The sequence below is a fragment of the Austrofundulus limnaeus genome, unplaced genomic scaffold (assembly GCF_001266775.1).
Source record: "Austrofundulus limnaeus strain Quisiro unplaced genomic scaffold, Austrofundulus_limnaeus-1.0 Scaffold22, whole genome shotgun sequence".
In the NCBI taxonomy this organism is placed as follows: Eukaryota; Metazoa; Chordata; class Actinopteri; order Cyprinodontiformes; family Rivulidae; genus Austrofundulus; species Austrofundulus limnaeus.
In genome coordinates, this window is record NW_013952424.1 from 2,868,979 (window position 1) to 2,881,562 (window position 12,584).

Sequence of the window (12,584 nt, forward strand, 5' to 3'; positions counted from 1 at the left end):
GAATTATTCTTCATTTCTGCTGCTATAGACTTAGACTGCTGGAGCACAAACTGAGCACATTTCCTCACCCTGCTGGTTGTCTTCAGTCTCTCTTCTCTACATGTTTACTGTAATTATTTCTATCATGTTTTTTCTTGTCTCTTCCAGAAGAAGGCGCACCTGGACCAGTTCTGTGTTTGTCTGTGTCTCTTTCCTGTCCCTCAACCAGCCGGTCGAGGCAGATGGCCGCCTGTCCTGAGCCTGGTTCTGCTGGAGGTTTCTTCCTGATTAGCAGGGAGTTTTTCCTCTCCACTGTTTGCTCAGGATGGGAGACTGTGATGAAGTGATTCAACACAATCTGCTGGCTTCTTCTTCAGATTTTTCTTTCATGTACAGTGCCCTGAGACAACGTATGTTGTGACTTTCTGTGTGAATAAAATATGGCTTTATTAGGAAGTTTTGCAAATCATTGTGTCATGTGTTGTTGTGGGAGTTCTGTCGCCCCCTGGTGGCCACTGCCAACAGAAATATGTTAAAGTTGTCTAAAGGCGTGGCTTGACTGTATTTTACCTGAGAGCAGCAAGATTAAAGGACGCTGCTGTGAGTACAAACGTTCATCGATTAAAAATTTCAATTTATCATTTAATATTAGGGGTTAATCAAAATGTTTTTGCGTTTATTACAGGGCGGCGTCTACTTTAATCTACACAAAAGGTAGGGGTTTTTTTTTTACTTTCTTTTTCACTGTTGCACCTGTTTACGATCAGGGTGTGAGTTCATGTTTGTTTAATGGGAAACCAAATACAAATTCAACACAATACAGTATAATACACATGTAAATGTGAAATGTACTAGGTTTTATAACATTAACAGCTGTAGGTTTTATCCAGTATTTGTGTTTTTTCTTCAAAACGACCTTTGTTTGCTTTGGGTCAGAAGGATGACTTCATCTTTTTGTTTTGACAATAAGACAAACCGATTTGGGCTTTATTAGATGAGTCTAAAATGTCTATATTACAGTGCATTCTGCTTGTGTTTTTGATGTCAGGGCTGAATTTTAGGATGTTTTCTTTCAAAAGGGAGTTAAAATTGTAAAAACAGTAAGTCGTTCATTTATTTCCAGCTGTCAGAAACTGTAAACACACAAATATTTGAAGGTTTATGGAAGATTATATGGAGTGTTTGCCATTCTGTTTTTTAAAACGTGGATAAAAAAGGCCGTTTGGTTGATTTGAGTTATGGAAATGTGACATTTGCATGAAGGGACGTGAGTACAATGGGGATGATCTCAGGTCAGGTGCACGGAGCAGGTTACAAACCTGCAAACAGAAGCTAAAACGCTTGGATTGCAGTCATAAAGGCAAATTAGAGCTACAGTTTCCTGTGTAAAAAGATCCAAAAACATAGGGAAGTGAAAAACAGTATGGTTGAAGTGGACATCAAAAAAAGATGATGTCATTTCTTCAGATCTGTTTGTCTCTTCCCTTTTTTTTAACCTGGACTTTCTCCCTGGTAACACAAGCGCCACCTATACTGGTCACATGATCCGGTGTTTACATAACCTGTTTATGAACGTTAGGAGCCGGAGATAATACAGAACCACACGAAAGACTTGATCTGTGTGGCGACGTTTACTAACATGGAAACTTGTTCATATTTGTGCTCCGCCCCTCAGCGAGCACGATGGTGGAGCAAACCAGACGCCCGAATCATGCAGTGACCCTCCAGGCTGGACCTGGTGAGGCGCACACCAACACCCCGTTTGACATGAACTTCAGGTACGGCTCAGACTTTCTGCCTCATTGAACAACAACAAAAACAGATCGTTAAACGCACCATGAGGGATGAGTCTGACCAGCAACAAACACTTTAAAAGAGGCTTTCATTTGCTGAATCTGTCCAAGAAACGCCAACACACTGTTATCTGTGCCTGCTCCAGGATCAGGGACTCGGCTGCGAGGGTCATTGGCTGCCAGCTGGCTGTAATCGGAGACCAGTTGAACCGGGAGCGGACCAGGAGAGATCCAAACTGGCCTCTGACTCCTCTCCACCTGCTGGTACCTGCCCAGAACCTGACACGAACCATCTATCGGTACAAAGAAAAGAAAAACTCTTTATAAGTCAAAATCCTTAAAGCTGTGTCGTCGGCTGTAAGTTGTAACTGTTTTCTTGCAGGGATGTCCACACACAGCTGTGGAGCTTTCAGGGTCTGTTTGCTGCAGTGAAGGCCTGGGTTGGGAGCACTGCGCCTGGGCACAGACCCCTCCGAGCCAAGGCCCTGACAGCCTGGGTAACTCACTTTTCCTCTCATCTACGGGATCTTGTGTCAGTTGGGGGCTCACTCTCTTCTCAATGACGTCATCGTTCGGGTTCTATTTTACCGGCTAGCTAGGGAACCAGTGTRGAGGATCCACAAAAGCTACGCTACGCTAAGGTAGACAGGCGCCACCGGGACACACCATGCTACTGGAAGCATGCTATGTTGCTAAACGCTAGGTCCTAGCCACTTTTCCTTTTGTTCCATTATCCAGTGGCACAAAAGGAAAAACAACCTCTGCTGGTTCTGACTGTAAAGGTCTTTGGCAATCAGCAAAACAGGACTGACGGGGCGGACAGCCAGAGCTATAATACACTGGAGGAAACCCTGGTACTGCTGCATRAACAACACTACCCTCATTTGCCTTACATTAGTGGTTCTCAACGGGGGCGGTACCGCCCCTTATGGGGCGTTGTGGCGGTGCCAGTGGGCGTTGGCAGCAATATTTACCAAAAAGGGGCGCTGTAACACGTTTGGGGGGGGCGTTTGCTTGAAGGCAAAATTTTCACCAAAGATTTCCAAAAACAGCAGTTTAAACTTTGAAATGCTTGTGAAAAATGGGGGTCTGTAACGTTAAAACATGCGTGGCACTGCACCTGTATCACGTTTCTTTTCTCATCAGTTTCTGTCAGCTTTGTTGAGCAGCTCTGTGCTGCCTTCAGGAGAACCGGATATCAGAGTATCATCTATAAAACTCCCCCCACATGGCATTTACTGATCAGGAAAATAAACTGGTTGTTTCATGGTAACCTGTGAAAGAGTTTGTTTATCTGAAATTGGAGAACTGTGATACAATCCGTTCATGTAGCTACTCTCTGTCCCCCTCCCTTATTTCAGCTTTKACAACTRTCTAATCTGCTATTAAGATGCGGTCAGCGTGACGAATCAGCCGGGCCAGTGATGACACGATCCTGACCTGGACACAAACACAGCAGCGATAGATCCACATTAGCAGCAGCTCTGCCTACACACGGTTAGGGTGTGGTTTGGGTTAGGCTAGGTTGGTTAGGTTTGGGTGGGGAGGGGGCGTTAGGGGCCCTCAATCATGGCTAAGGGGCRCTGGCCCAAAAAAGGTTGAGAACCACTGCCTTACATGGTCATTAAGTCGTTACATTCAGCATTAATAAAATTAGATTTTAATGATTTTTATTCTATTCTGTAACCATGTATTTGGACAWGCGTATCCTCCAGCATCCAACAGGGGCTGCTGCAGCACTACTGATGTTGCGTCATGATTGTTGCATCACTTTGATATGGCTGCTACTGTTGTTTTTTTTGTTTTGTTTTTTTTTTACATTTTTTAATCTTATTTTATCTTACTTTTTAAATCTTTTTCTACCTTTTATTTTATTTTTCACGTTCTGATTCATTTGCTACGGTTGTTGTTTACATTTTTATCTTACTTTTTAATTTGTTTTTTACCTCTTATTTTACCTTTTTAATGTAAGAAGCGTGTACAGAAAATGGATGGATGGATGGATGTTCTGATTATTTGCACTATGGGAGCTGCAAAATTATTTCATTGTTGTCTGTGGACYGCAGTGCTCTTTTCAGTGCAATCTATCCATCCATCTATCAATTTAGATGCTTACAGATACGTTATAATAGGATTTTGTTTTTATGTGAACATACATAAAAACATCTTACAATATCRAACTTTTTTGGATATTTTTTCCAGGTGTCCAGCTTCAAACCGGTGTCCTGCCCTGGCTGGACCAGAGGAGCGTTCATGACCGTGGCGCTGTTGGCTGCAGCTGGCGTCTTTAGCGCTCTGTGGATGGAGGAGGGAGCCTAACGAGGCCGCGAGCGATCCTTTCTCTGTTTGACGACGTGTTTGTGGAAAATTATCGCTGATTTTGGTTTCTGCTGTTTACTCTGACTTCTCCTGTTTTATATCCACTGTTTTTACCGAGCGGTACGGAAGTTGACGGTGAAGACTGTGGGCAACTTCTCGGGCAACACATAAGGCAACGGAAAGAAATGCGCTGGATAGATCACCTCCCAGCTAGAATTATGTAGCAGTGATGTTGTTTCACAGTTGTATTACTGTTAAAATAACCTGGACTGGACTGTTGCTGGCCTGCAGTCTTTTGTAGTTTCTTACTGGTTTAAGAGGCCAAGATTTTTACAAATGACATGTAGCTTTGCTTAAGACAAATGACGGGAGCTGGACTTTCTGTTGCAGATTTGAAAAATGCTTTTTTTCATGCAAATAAACTCCAAAATGAGAAAAACTGACTTCCTTATTTAATTAAAAAAACATACATTCAAGAGTCTTTGCATCATCACTCCTCAGTTGTGGTGACRTCCACATGATGGTAGTTTTGGAAGGCCCTCCTGTTGCACTTGTATATCGTGYTGCCCAGATGCTTTCCAGGCCCGAGCTCGTAGGTTTGAGGGAAGTCCCCACCCTGCCGTCGCTCGTAGATCAAGTGCAGCACTTGCTCCCACTTCACGGGCGACACCAGCTGCTTCAGCAGCTGCTTGCGCACGTGGCTCTCGCTTGTGTAGCGCTTGCCGTCCACGTTGGAGTAGACAGTGATGTTGGGACGGTGCACCTGGATTAAAATMATTTTTAGGCAGTGGATCATATAGTGTCAGAATGTTTGTAAAGGAAGGGAATAAACGAAAATAAGCGAACAGCAGAAAAACAACAGATCCGTTTCCTTCAAGAACTCATGGCTGACTGACCTCCATCTGYCTGAGCACGTCTTCGAGGGGCTTAGTAGCTGACGCCATCAGCTTAGTGTGGAAAGCACCGCTGACCGCTAGAGGTTTGGCCCTGATGAAATGTAGCTGCTGCGCGTTCTGCTGGAGGAAGTCCAATGCCTGAGAACAGAGCACAACTGATTAAAACAGTATCGCRAAAACAAAAACACTAATCTAGATCTGGAGCTTCCTCAGCTCATGAAGTCCTGCTCCACACCTGCTKGTGTCCTGCGATGACTCTTCCATCAGGGAACAGGTAGCTGGCCACAGAACAAACAGGCTCCTGGATGCCCAGACCACTGCAGTGCTCCACAGCCTGCCGGCAGGCGTATTCATAACGAGTCTGAGCCCTGCCGATGACCGACAGCATCCCACTGGGAACCAGCTCAGAGGCTTTCTGCATGGCCTCTGCACGGATCTTCACTGCATACAGAGCTAGATCCACACAAGTAAAGTCTGTTAACTCACGTTACACTTCATCTTAAATGAGAAGTACTGTTTATGTCTTGTTTACCTTCTGAAAAGTTCATGGCGCCTGAAAATACGAGAGCAGCAAATTCCCCAACACTGAAACCTGCAGCCGCGACACATGTCTCAATGGCCTGTGGACATAGATTAAATATTTATACATTTATTAGGCTGGAATTACAAGAAGTGTTTATAATGAGCCGCTGACCTTTGGGTTGACATGATGAAGCTTCTCCACCGCAGCCAGCGAGGTGACAAACACCGCCGGCTGACAGTGAACCGTCTTCTGCAGATCCTTCGCAGGCCCATTCAGGCACAGGGACAGCAGGTCGTAACCGAGGATCTGTTGGGCTGCGGAGAACATCTCCTTCACGTTGGGGTACTGCAGGAGTCCTCTGCCCATGCCCACAAACTGAGAGCCCTGCCCTGGGAAGAGGAGCACGGAGTAGTCGCTGGGGTCTTTTTTCACTGTGCGCTTCGGCCAGGCATGACGTTCAAGTTCAATGTCCGGACTCTCTGTGGACAGTCTCCGGCTTAGAGACGTCAAAGACCCGACCTTCCATCTGGAGGCCGCTGCCATGCTAACAGYCCGTGATGCTAACATGATGAACTATCCCGCCTAAATGACTTCATTGGTCAAAACAGACCCTCGGTTCGCCTGGGAAAACTATTTARGRAAAAAAACTAATTTAATCCGAAATTAAATCTATTTTCCATTCAGCGTGACAACTGGCTGGAAGCCGCCATGTTGCTTGAAGATTTGTCAAATTTTGTTTCCGGTTGAAATTCAAGCACATGTTCAAGCTGGAGCGCCCCCTTTGGCCAGAAAGTGTCATTACCGAAAAAGGTTGAACAGAGGGCTAAATAAATACAATCATTTAAAAAGAGAAAAAAATACTGACANCTTTAAATATGTATATAAAAATAAGCTTTTAGAAATGAAATATTAGACAATTCAAATTTGATAYTTTGATTGAAATAAATACATTTTGCAACCTTAAACACTTATTCAGATATTTTTTAATCCTTTATTTCAATAATATTTTTTTCACATCACTACCTGTTGGTGCACAATTCAAAATATAAATACACATTCTGCCTTGAAAGTACATTTCTTTTAYCCATTTTGAACAATTATAAATGAGTTGGTTGAATGTTCCTCTTTTCTCCCGTTTTATACAAGTTTCTCAGTAAACCTAACATGAATCTTGTTTAAAGTATTTTTCCATACATTTTTTTGCATCAGTTATAATTTTAGTCATTTGCTGTAACTTGCTGGTATTTTTTTTGTCCTTTATCTGAGGTAATTTAATGTTGAATTACAATAAAAACTAACAGTTTAAGTCATCCGAGAGGTGGGTGGCCTCCATCTGCTCCTCCAGCTTCCTTTGTTCGTCTCCTATCCGGTTGTTGCGCTGACCTCGAATCTTATATTTAGAGATGAACTCGGTGCTGGCCAGCGCTTCCTCCTTTTTGGGACAAGTGCTTTGYGATAGAAGGCGACTTTCCAAACGCTCTACAAAAAAAAATAAATAAATAAAAAATGAGAGGGGAAAAATGCTCATTACATTGTTAATATGCAGTTCTTTAAATTTGTAACTAYATATTTTTCATCCCTTCTTCAGACGGAGCAGACAAAGAGCTCATCGCACCTGCAGGGGTGATGGGCGTCATCAGGCGGTTCAGCTGGACGTTCCAGTGGCGCACGTGCTGAGTGGCGTTTCGCAGCCTCTCCTGCATCTCCTGGAAGYCAAACAAGCAGCCTCGATCCGTTAAGAGCTTTCAAGACAAAAACTGATTTTATTTTTTTTACCACTGCGGCCCAGTTCTGTCGTCACCTCGAGGTGCTGGTGGCTCCTCTGACGAGACGCCTGCAGGTGCTGAAGCTCCAGAGAGGCAGAGTAGAGGGCRGACGGGGAGGATTCGCCTGTTCGCCCGTTTGACGCCTCATGCCTCTGCAGAAGCTCCTGCTGCTCTTGGAGGAACAGGAACTGCCTCCTCTTCTCCTCTTCGGCCTCCAACAACCTGCGGAAAGGACGGCAGAATAAAGCAAAGCGGTGAGTTCTGACGGGAAGAGATGAAGTTCTGGATGTTTCGGTCTTTAGCGTCACCTCTCCAGCTCCTGCCTGGCCCGCTCCTCCTCCAGCCGGGCCTGGATCTCCATGTTGAGGGCCGCCTCCAGCTTCTGCTGCGTCAGCTCCAGCTCCTGGATCCGTTTCTTCTGCTGCTCGGCCGTCCTCTCCTTCTCCTGCATCTGGGCGGCCATGTTTTCTCTCAGCTGGAACAGAAACACACCAGCTAAGTKGGGGGAAGAAGTTTCCTGAAATCACCTTTTTCCAAACGGTGAGCCTTGAATTATTATTTTTTTTCCTCTCTGTTGCAGAAGAACAGGAAATACATAAATGTCGTCATCTGGAAAACTTCTTACCATCTCAGCCTCTTTCAGCTGCCTCTCCAGCTCCATCTGCACCTCTTTTTGTCTCCTCCGTTCCTTCTCTTCTGCCTCTCTCCGCCGAAGTTCTAATTCCCGAGCGTGCTGCACAAACACAAATATGCCTTCTCATTTAATTTAAGTCAAACAATCAAAGACTTCCTGTTCCGTTCTCTTACCTGGATGATGCTTTCGATCTCTAAATCCTGCCTATCCTTCTCCGTCCTCTCCTGCTCTTGGACGTTGGAGTCGTCCGATTGGCTGCTCCGGCTGCTGCCGCTGCTCCGCATGCTCCGGCTGCGTTCACGGGAGCTTTGATCGCGCTGGAATCGCCTCTTCAGTTTGAGCTCCTGATGAAGGGAGGACTTTCCCTCACGTTGGAGACGGAGGGCAGTCTGAAGGGCTGAACAGAGAAATCCAAACCGAAAAAGTAAAAAAAAAAAAAAACCATCTTTGTTTAGGTTTTTTCTGTAAGCAGGATGGTGGAGAAACAAAAACCTTTTGCTTCAATTAAATAAAGACATGTGAGGAGCTCAGCCTTCGCACGTTTTTTAATTAAAACAGCAATTTTTTTTCTGTTTAATCATCTCTGAGCCATTATCAGATACACAGTTATTAAAAGTGTAAGAGCTGTCACAGAATTTGCTACGCTAACATGATTGGACACGCATATCTGTAGTGGTGAACTTATCTTCACGCTGTGCTGAACTTTCTCTTAGTTCGCAATCTGCTTTTCTTATATCTTATTTCACTTGTTGCGTTCATCACTCCCACCTTCAAACGGTTCTCTTCTTGTTCACCAAAGTGTKAAATTGAAGATTAACCGTTAAAGTTATCTTTAATTTTATTTTTCTATATCTGGGCTTTTGATCTCCTGAGTTATAAGTCACTTTATTTCCAACAAAAAAAAACCTCCTTTACTGACTTTACTTAAAAATACAGACTTGTGCTCAAATCAGAAGAGAATGACTGATTTTACCTTTCAGCATAACAGTCCAGTTATTCCAGAAAACAAACACTAAAACTAGCCTCACTGTTTTAATGATTCACAGGTTTCCTGTGTTGTTTTGATTTTTGTATGTTTTTTTTTGCAATTTATCTTTCACATACTTTATGCTACTTTAGCCACTCGTATRTGAAAGCGTGCCGCTAATTCGATACAGGAGTGTGATGACTTGTTTTTTTTTTTTTTTACTGCTGAACCTCTGAAAACATTTAACTGTCCATTTAAAGATTTTTTCCCCATACAGGTCACTACAGTTTGTTCAAAACTTTGTTCTCTTTAAAATCTACTACAACATACTGACTTTGTTTTTGTCTTCTAAGCTACTTCTGGGTTTTAGATGAAGTTCTGAAACTTTTAGCTAGTGAGAAGCAAATTTAGCTAACACTTTGCTACTTTTATGTTTTAGCTAGCTCTAAAATTTGCTAAAAATGTTTAGTGTTATGTTCCATTTAGCTTTTAACTGATGTTTTGCACCATTTAGCTTTTAGCTGGTGTTTTGCTTCATTTAGCTTTTAGCTGGCTCTTTGCTCCATTTAGCTTTTAGCTAGTGTTTTGCTTCATTTAGCTTTTAGCTGGCTCTTTGCTCCATTTAGCTTTTAGCTGGCTCTTTGCTCCATTTAGCTTTTAGCTAGTGTTTTGCTTCATTTAGCTTTTAGCTAGTGTTTTGCTTCATTTAGCTTTTAGCTGGCTCTTTGCTCCATTTACATTTTAGCTGGCTCTTTGCTCCATTTAGCTTTTAGCTGGCTCTTTGCTCCATTTACATTTTAGCTGGCTCTTTGCTCCATTTAGCTTTTAGCTGGCTCTTTGCTCCATTTAGCTTTTAGCTAGTGTTTTGCTCCTTCTAATCTTTAACTAATGTCCTGCTCCCTTTAGCTTATAGCTAACATTTTGTTCCCTTTAGCTTTTAGCTATTGTCTTGTTTCATTTAATTTTTGTTTACTTTCTTTTAGCTTTTTAAATACAAATGTCTCTAACTAGTTTGAGTGAGTTGTGCTTCTCAGAACTTGTTGTCTCCATCGGTCCACACCACCTCACCTTGAGTCCACTCCACCTTCTGCCTCTGGTCAGACGCACTCATCTCGTAGGTCTTGTTGTGCRTTTTCACACAGAACAAGCAGCGTTTCCCCTCCCGGTCTGGAATGGCCTGACACAGAGGAAAGGAAACAGTCCCACTGAGGCTGGAAAAGTGTTTGACCCACATTCCAGGCAGGTCGTAGACGTTTCCTCACCAACCTCTACGACACAGCTCTTGTCCAGCTGGATTTCCCCTCGCTTGTCTTTTAGGTCCTCGCTGACATAGTAAGCCACGGTGGAGGGCTTCAGCACAAACCAGCGCTCGGTCCAGTTCCGTCGCACGTGTCCCTTTTTCCACATGTAACCCTGCAAAACCGGGAACAAACCGGAGCTCAAACAAAGAAAAGAACAAAGTCACAGGAGCAGACTCATGTCCTGAGTGACCCACCCTCTTGAGGACGCTGTGATACATCTCCAGAAACACCTCGTCCAGAGCCAAGCTGAAAGCCTCGGAGCTGGTGGTCTTCAGGAGCCGACCCGCGCTCATGTGTTCCAGAAAGGTCCAAACAGACATGCCTTCTTCCAGCACTGTGGGATCCTGGGTTATCAGGTCCTCTAAGGGCTTCCCGTCCCACTCCTCGCTCATCGCAGTGGAGATTTTTTTCAGGAGATACTCGACCTATCCCATAAAACTGAAAGTAAAGCTGTGGTTTTGCTGCAACACCACACATATTAAACTCTTTGTTTTATTATTTTTTATATATATATATATATATAGGGGGATGCTACAGAGCTGAGCGCACAAAAGACGTTTATTTTTATCTCTGACTTACAGGAAACTGAGAATCTTATGAAGGAAGCGCAGGAAGGAAGAGCCTCATTAACTCACTAACTTGCACTTACTTTTTTTTTCTTGTTTGGTTTTGAAAGAAATGTGAACGCATCAAAAGAGAACAGAAGCTGCTTTCATTTCCGACACGTAGCTGAATTTATTTGACTGAATYGATTTGTTAATTTGTTCTAAAATAAAATCCAGCTCCACCTTATTTTAAAGATCTTATTGTTTCATATTTTCCAAACGGCAGGTTTACTTGTRGTTCCTTGAGTCTCTAAAAGTAGAATGTTCTCAGGCTCCTTTCTTGTGGAACAAACTTAAATCCTGAGGATAAAGTAGTCCCCGGCTTGTTTTACCTCCTCTACGATCATCACCAGCGGGTAGTGGTCCTCGGACAGCAGGTTGAATAAACAGAACAGCTTGAAGCAGTTCCTCTCTGACAACAAAGGCCCGCGCCGCGACCCGCCGAAGTTCTTCTTCATGGTCATCATCCAGCACAAGTCGTCGAACTTCTCTTTGTCAAACATCCCCTCTTTTACCTGGAAATATAGRAAAAWMAAATTAATTCYAGCTGCCTGAAACTGAAAACTGGCAGCGTTCAACCTACAGGTTTAAGTCACCCAGTCGGTGGGATCATTTCTTTTCTGACGCCGACTCAAAACTCGATTCGCGAGAAGCTCCTCCACCCACTGAGGTTTAACTCGATTATTTCTACATCCAACACAACTCTCAAAGCTTCCATGTCAGAACAGCTCAGTCAGTTTAAGAATAAATACACAACCTGAACAATTATTTGATATYGAGGCACTTTAGAGGAGTTTTGATTAAACACAGCAACGCTCATCATGAATACGTTTAGTTTTAAGAGCATTTAAGATTTGTGTTTTAGACTTTTATAAAAAAAACTGTAAATGATTACGAACATTGTCGTGATTTTCAATGAAAATATAAACAAAAACTGTTCATTTGTTCTAGAACTCTTGAGGAAAAAAATGCCACAAATTCAATCCACGGCCCACTTTTCTATGGCAACCCTCATTTGTTGCCTCGTTTGTACCTGCATTATTTCTATACATCTTAWATCAAAGCTTTTCATAAAAACACAGTTTGCAAAAAGGCTTACATAAATAACTTTGTTCAGAACTTCATGATAAAAATTTTAATGTTAATTAAATTAAAAAGTGCAAAATTCGCACATTTATCAYGATGGCAGTTGAATAGTAAACATTAAAATAATTATCTATGAAAGTTTGTGCTTCAAAACTGCGTTAGACGCTGCACTAAATACTTAAAGATGTTTAATTTAGAAACATTGTATGAGTACTTTTTCAAACTGAGGGTATAAATCATAAAAACAGTGATTTTTTTAAAACCCTTTAACACACATGTACCACACAAGCTGTGAGACTTATTTTAGTTTGGTTGAAAAATATCCCCGTCTTTCAAGATTTTTAAGTGTCAAGTGTGTTAAGAACTATTTAAATGATCAATAACTTTACACAAATCATAAATATTACAAAAACCTGACTGAAAATGAAGCGTCGCCGCAAAATACCTGTCAAAATGAAGGCGGTACCTTGTTCAGGATGTATTTGTTGAGGTAGGGCATGTAGCCGTGGTTGGAGACRGGTCCATCATCGTCATCCTGGAAATGCTCCTCCAGGGCAACGGGATCATGAGGGATGTTCAGCACCGTGTACAGGTTGTGGGAGAGCACCTGCGGGGAGGAAACGGACTTTAAAGTGCCTGGGACATGAAATTTAAGTGACTCATTTGAGTGTAGGGGTACTCATTTGAGTGTAGGGATACTGGTATCGGTATCGGG

At 42.9% G+C, this 12,584-nt stretch overlaps 3 protein-coding genes across 3 annotated transcripts in view; all 3 read right to left on the bottom strand.

The window, feature by feature from the left end:
- Positions 1-4,639, bottom strand: part of ttll1 (tubulin tyrosine ligase-like family, member 1) — an 11,851-nt gene extending 7,212 nt beyond the window's left edge. The window contains exon 1 of the mRNA XM_014004237.1: positions 4,562-4,639. Coding sequence (XP_013859691.1) covers positions 4,562-4,610 — 49 coding nt within the window. The 5' untranslated portion in view covers positions 4,611-4,639. The remainder of the gene's footprint in view (positions 1-4,561) is intronic.
- On the bottom strand, positions 4,522-6,238 carry mcat (malonyl CoA:ACP acyltransferase (mitochondrial)). The gene is made up of 5 exons (XM_014004236.1): positions 5,682-6,238; positions 5,520-5,607; positions 5,223-5,440; positions 4,988-5,125; positions 4,522-4,854 (listed from the first exon to the last, which is right to left on the bottom strand). The coding sequence occupies exons 1-5, from the start codon at positions 6,075-6,077 to the stop codon at positions 4,582-4,584; spliced, it is 1,113 nt and encodes a 370-aa protein (XP_013859690.1). The 5' UTR covers positions 6,078-6,238; the 3' UTR covers positions 4,522-4,581.
- A 276-nt stretch (positions 6,239-6,514) lies between these two features.
- Positions 6,515-12,584, bottom strand: part of def6c (DEF6 guanine nucleotide exchange factor c) — an 8,320-nt gene continuing 2,250 nt past the window's right edge. The window contains exons 2-12 of the mRNA XM_014004240.1: positions 12,336-12,476; positions 11,116-11,298; positions 10,373-10,603; positions 10,144-10,290; positions 9,946-10,054; positions 8,084-8,307; positions 7,902-8,009; positions 7,585-7,751; positions 7,312-7,498; positions 7,126-7,216; positions 6,515-6,989 (exon numbers count right to left, since the gene is read on the bottom strand). Coding sequence (XP_013859694.1) covers positions 6,805-6,989; positions 7,126-7,216; positions 7,312-7,498; positions 7,585-7,751; positions 7,902-8,009; positions 8,084-8,307; positions 9,946-10,054; positions 10,144-10,290; positions 10,373-10,603; positions 11,116-11,298; positions 12,336-12,476 — 1,773 coding nt within the window. The 3' untranslated portion in view covers positions 6,515-6,804. The remainder of the gene's footprint in view (positions 6,990-7,125; positions 7,217-7,311; positions 7,499-7,584; positions 7,752-7,901; positions 8,010-8,083; positions 8,308-9,945; positions 10,055-10,143; positions 10,291-10,372; positions 10,604-11,115; positions 11,299-12,335; positions 12,477-12,584) is intronic.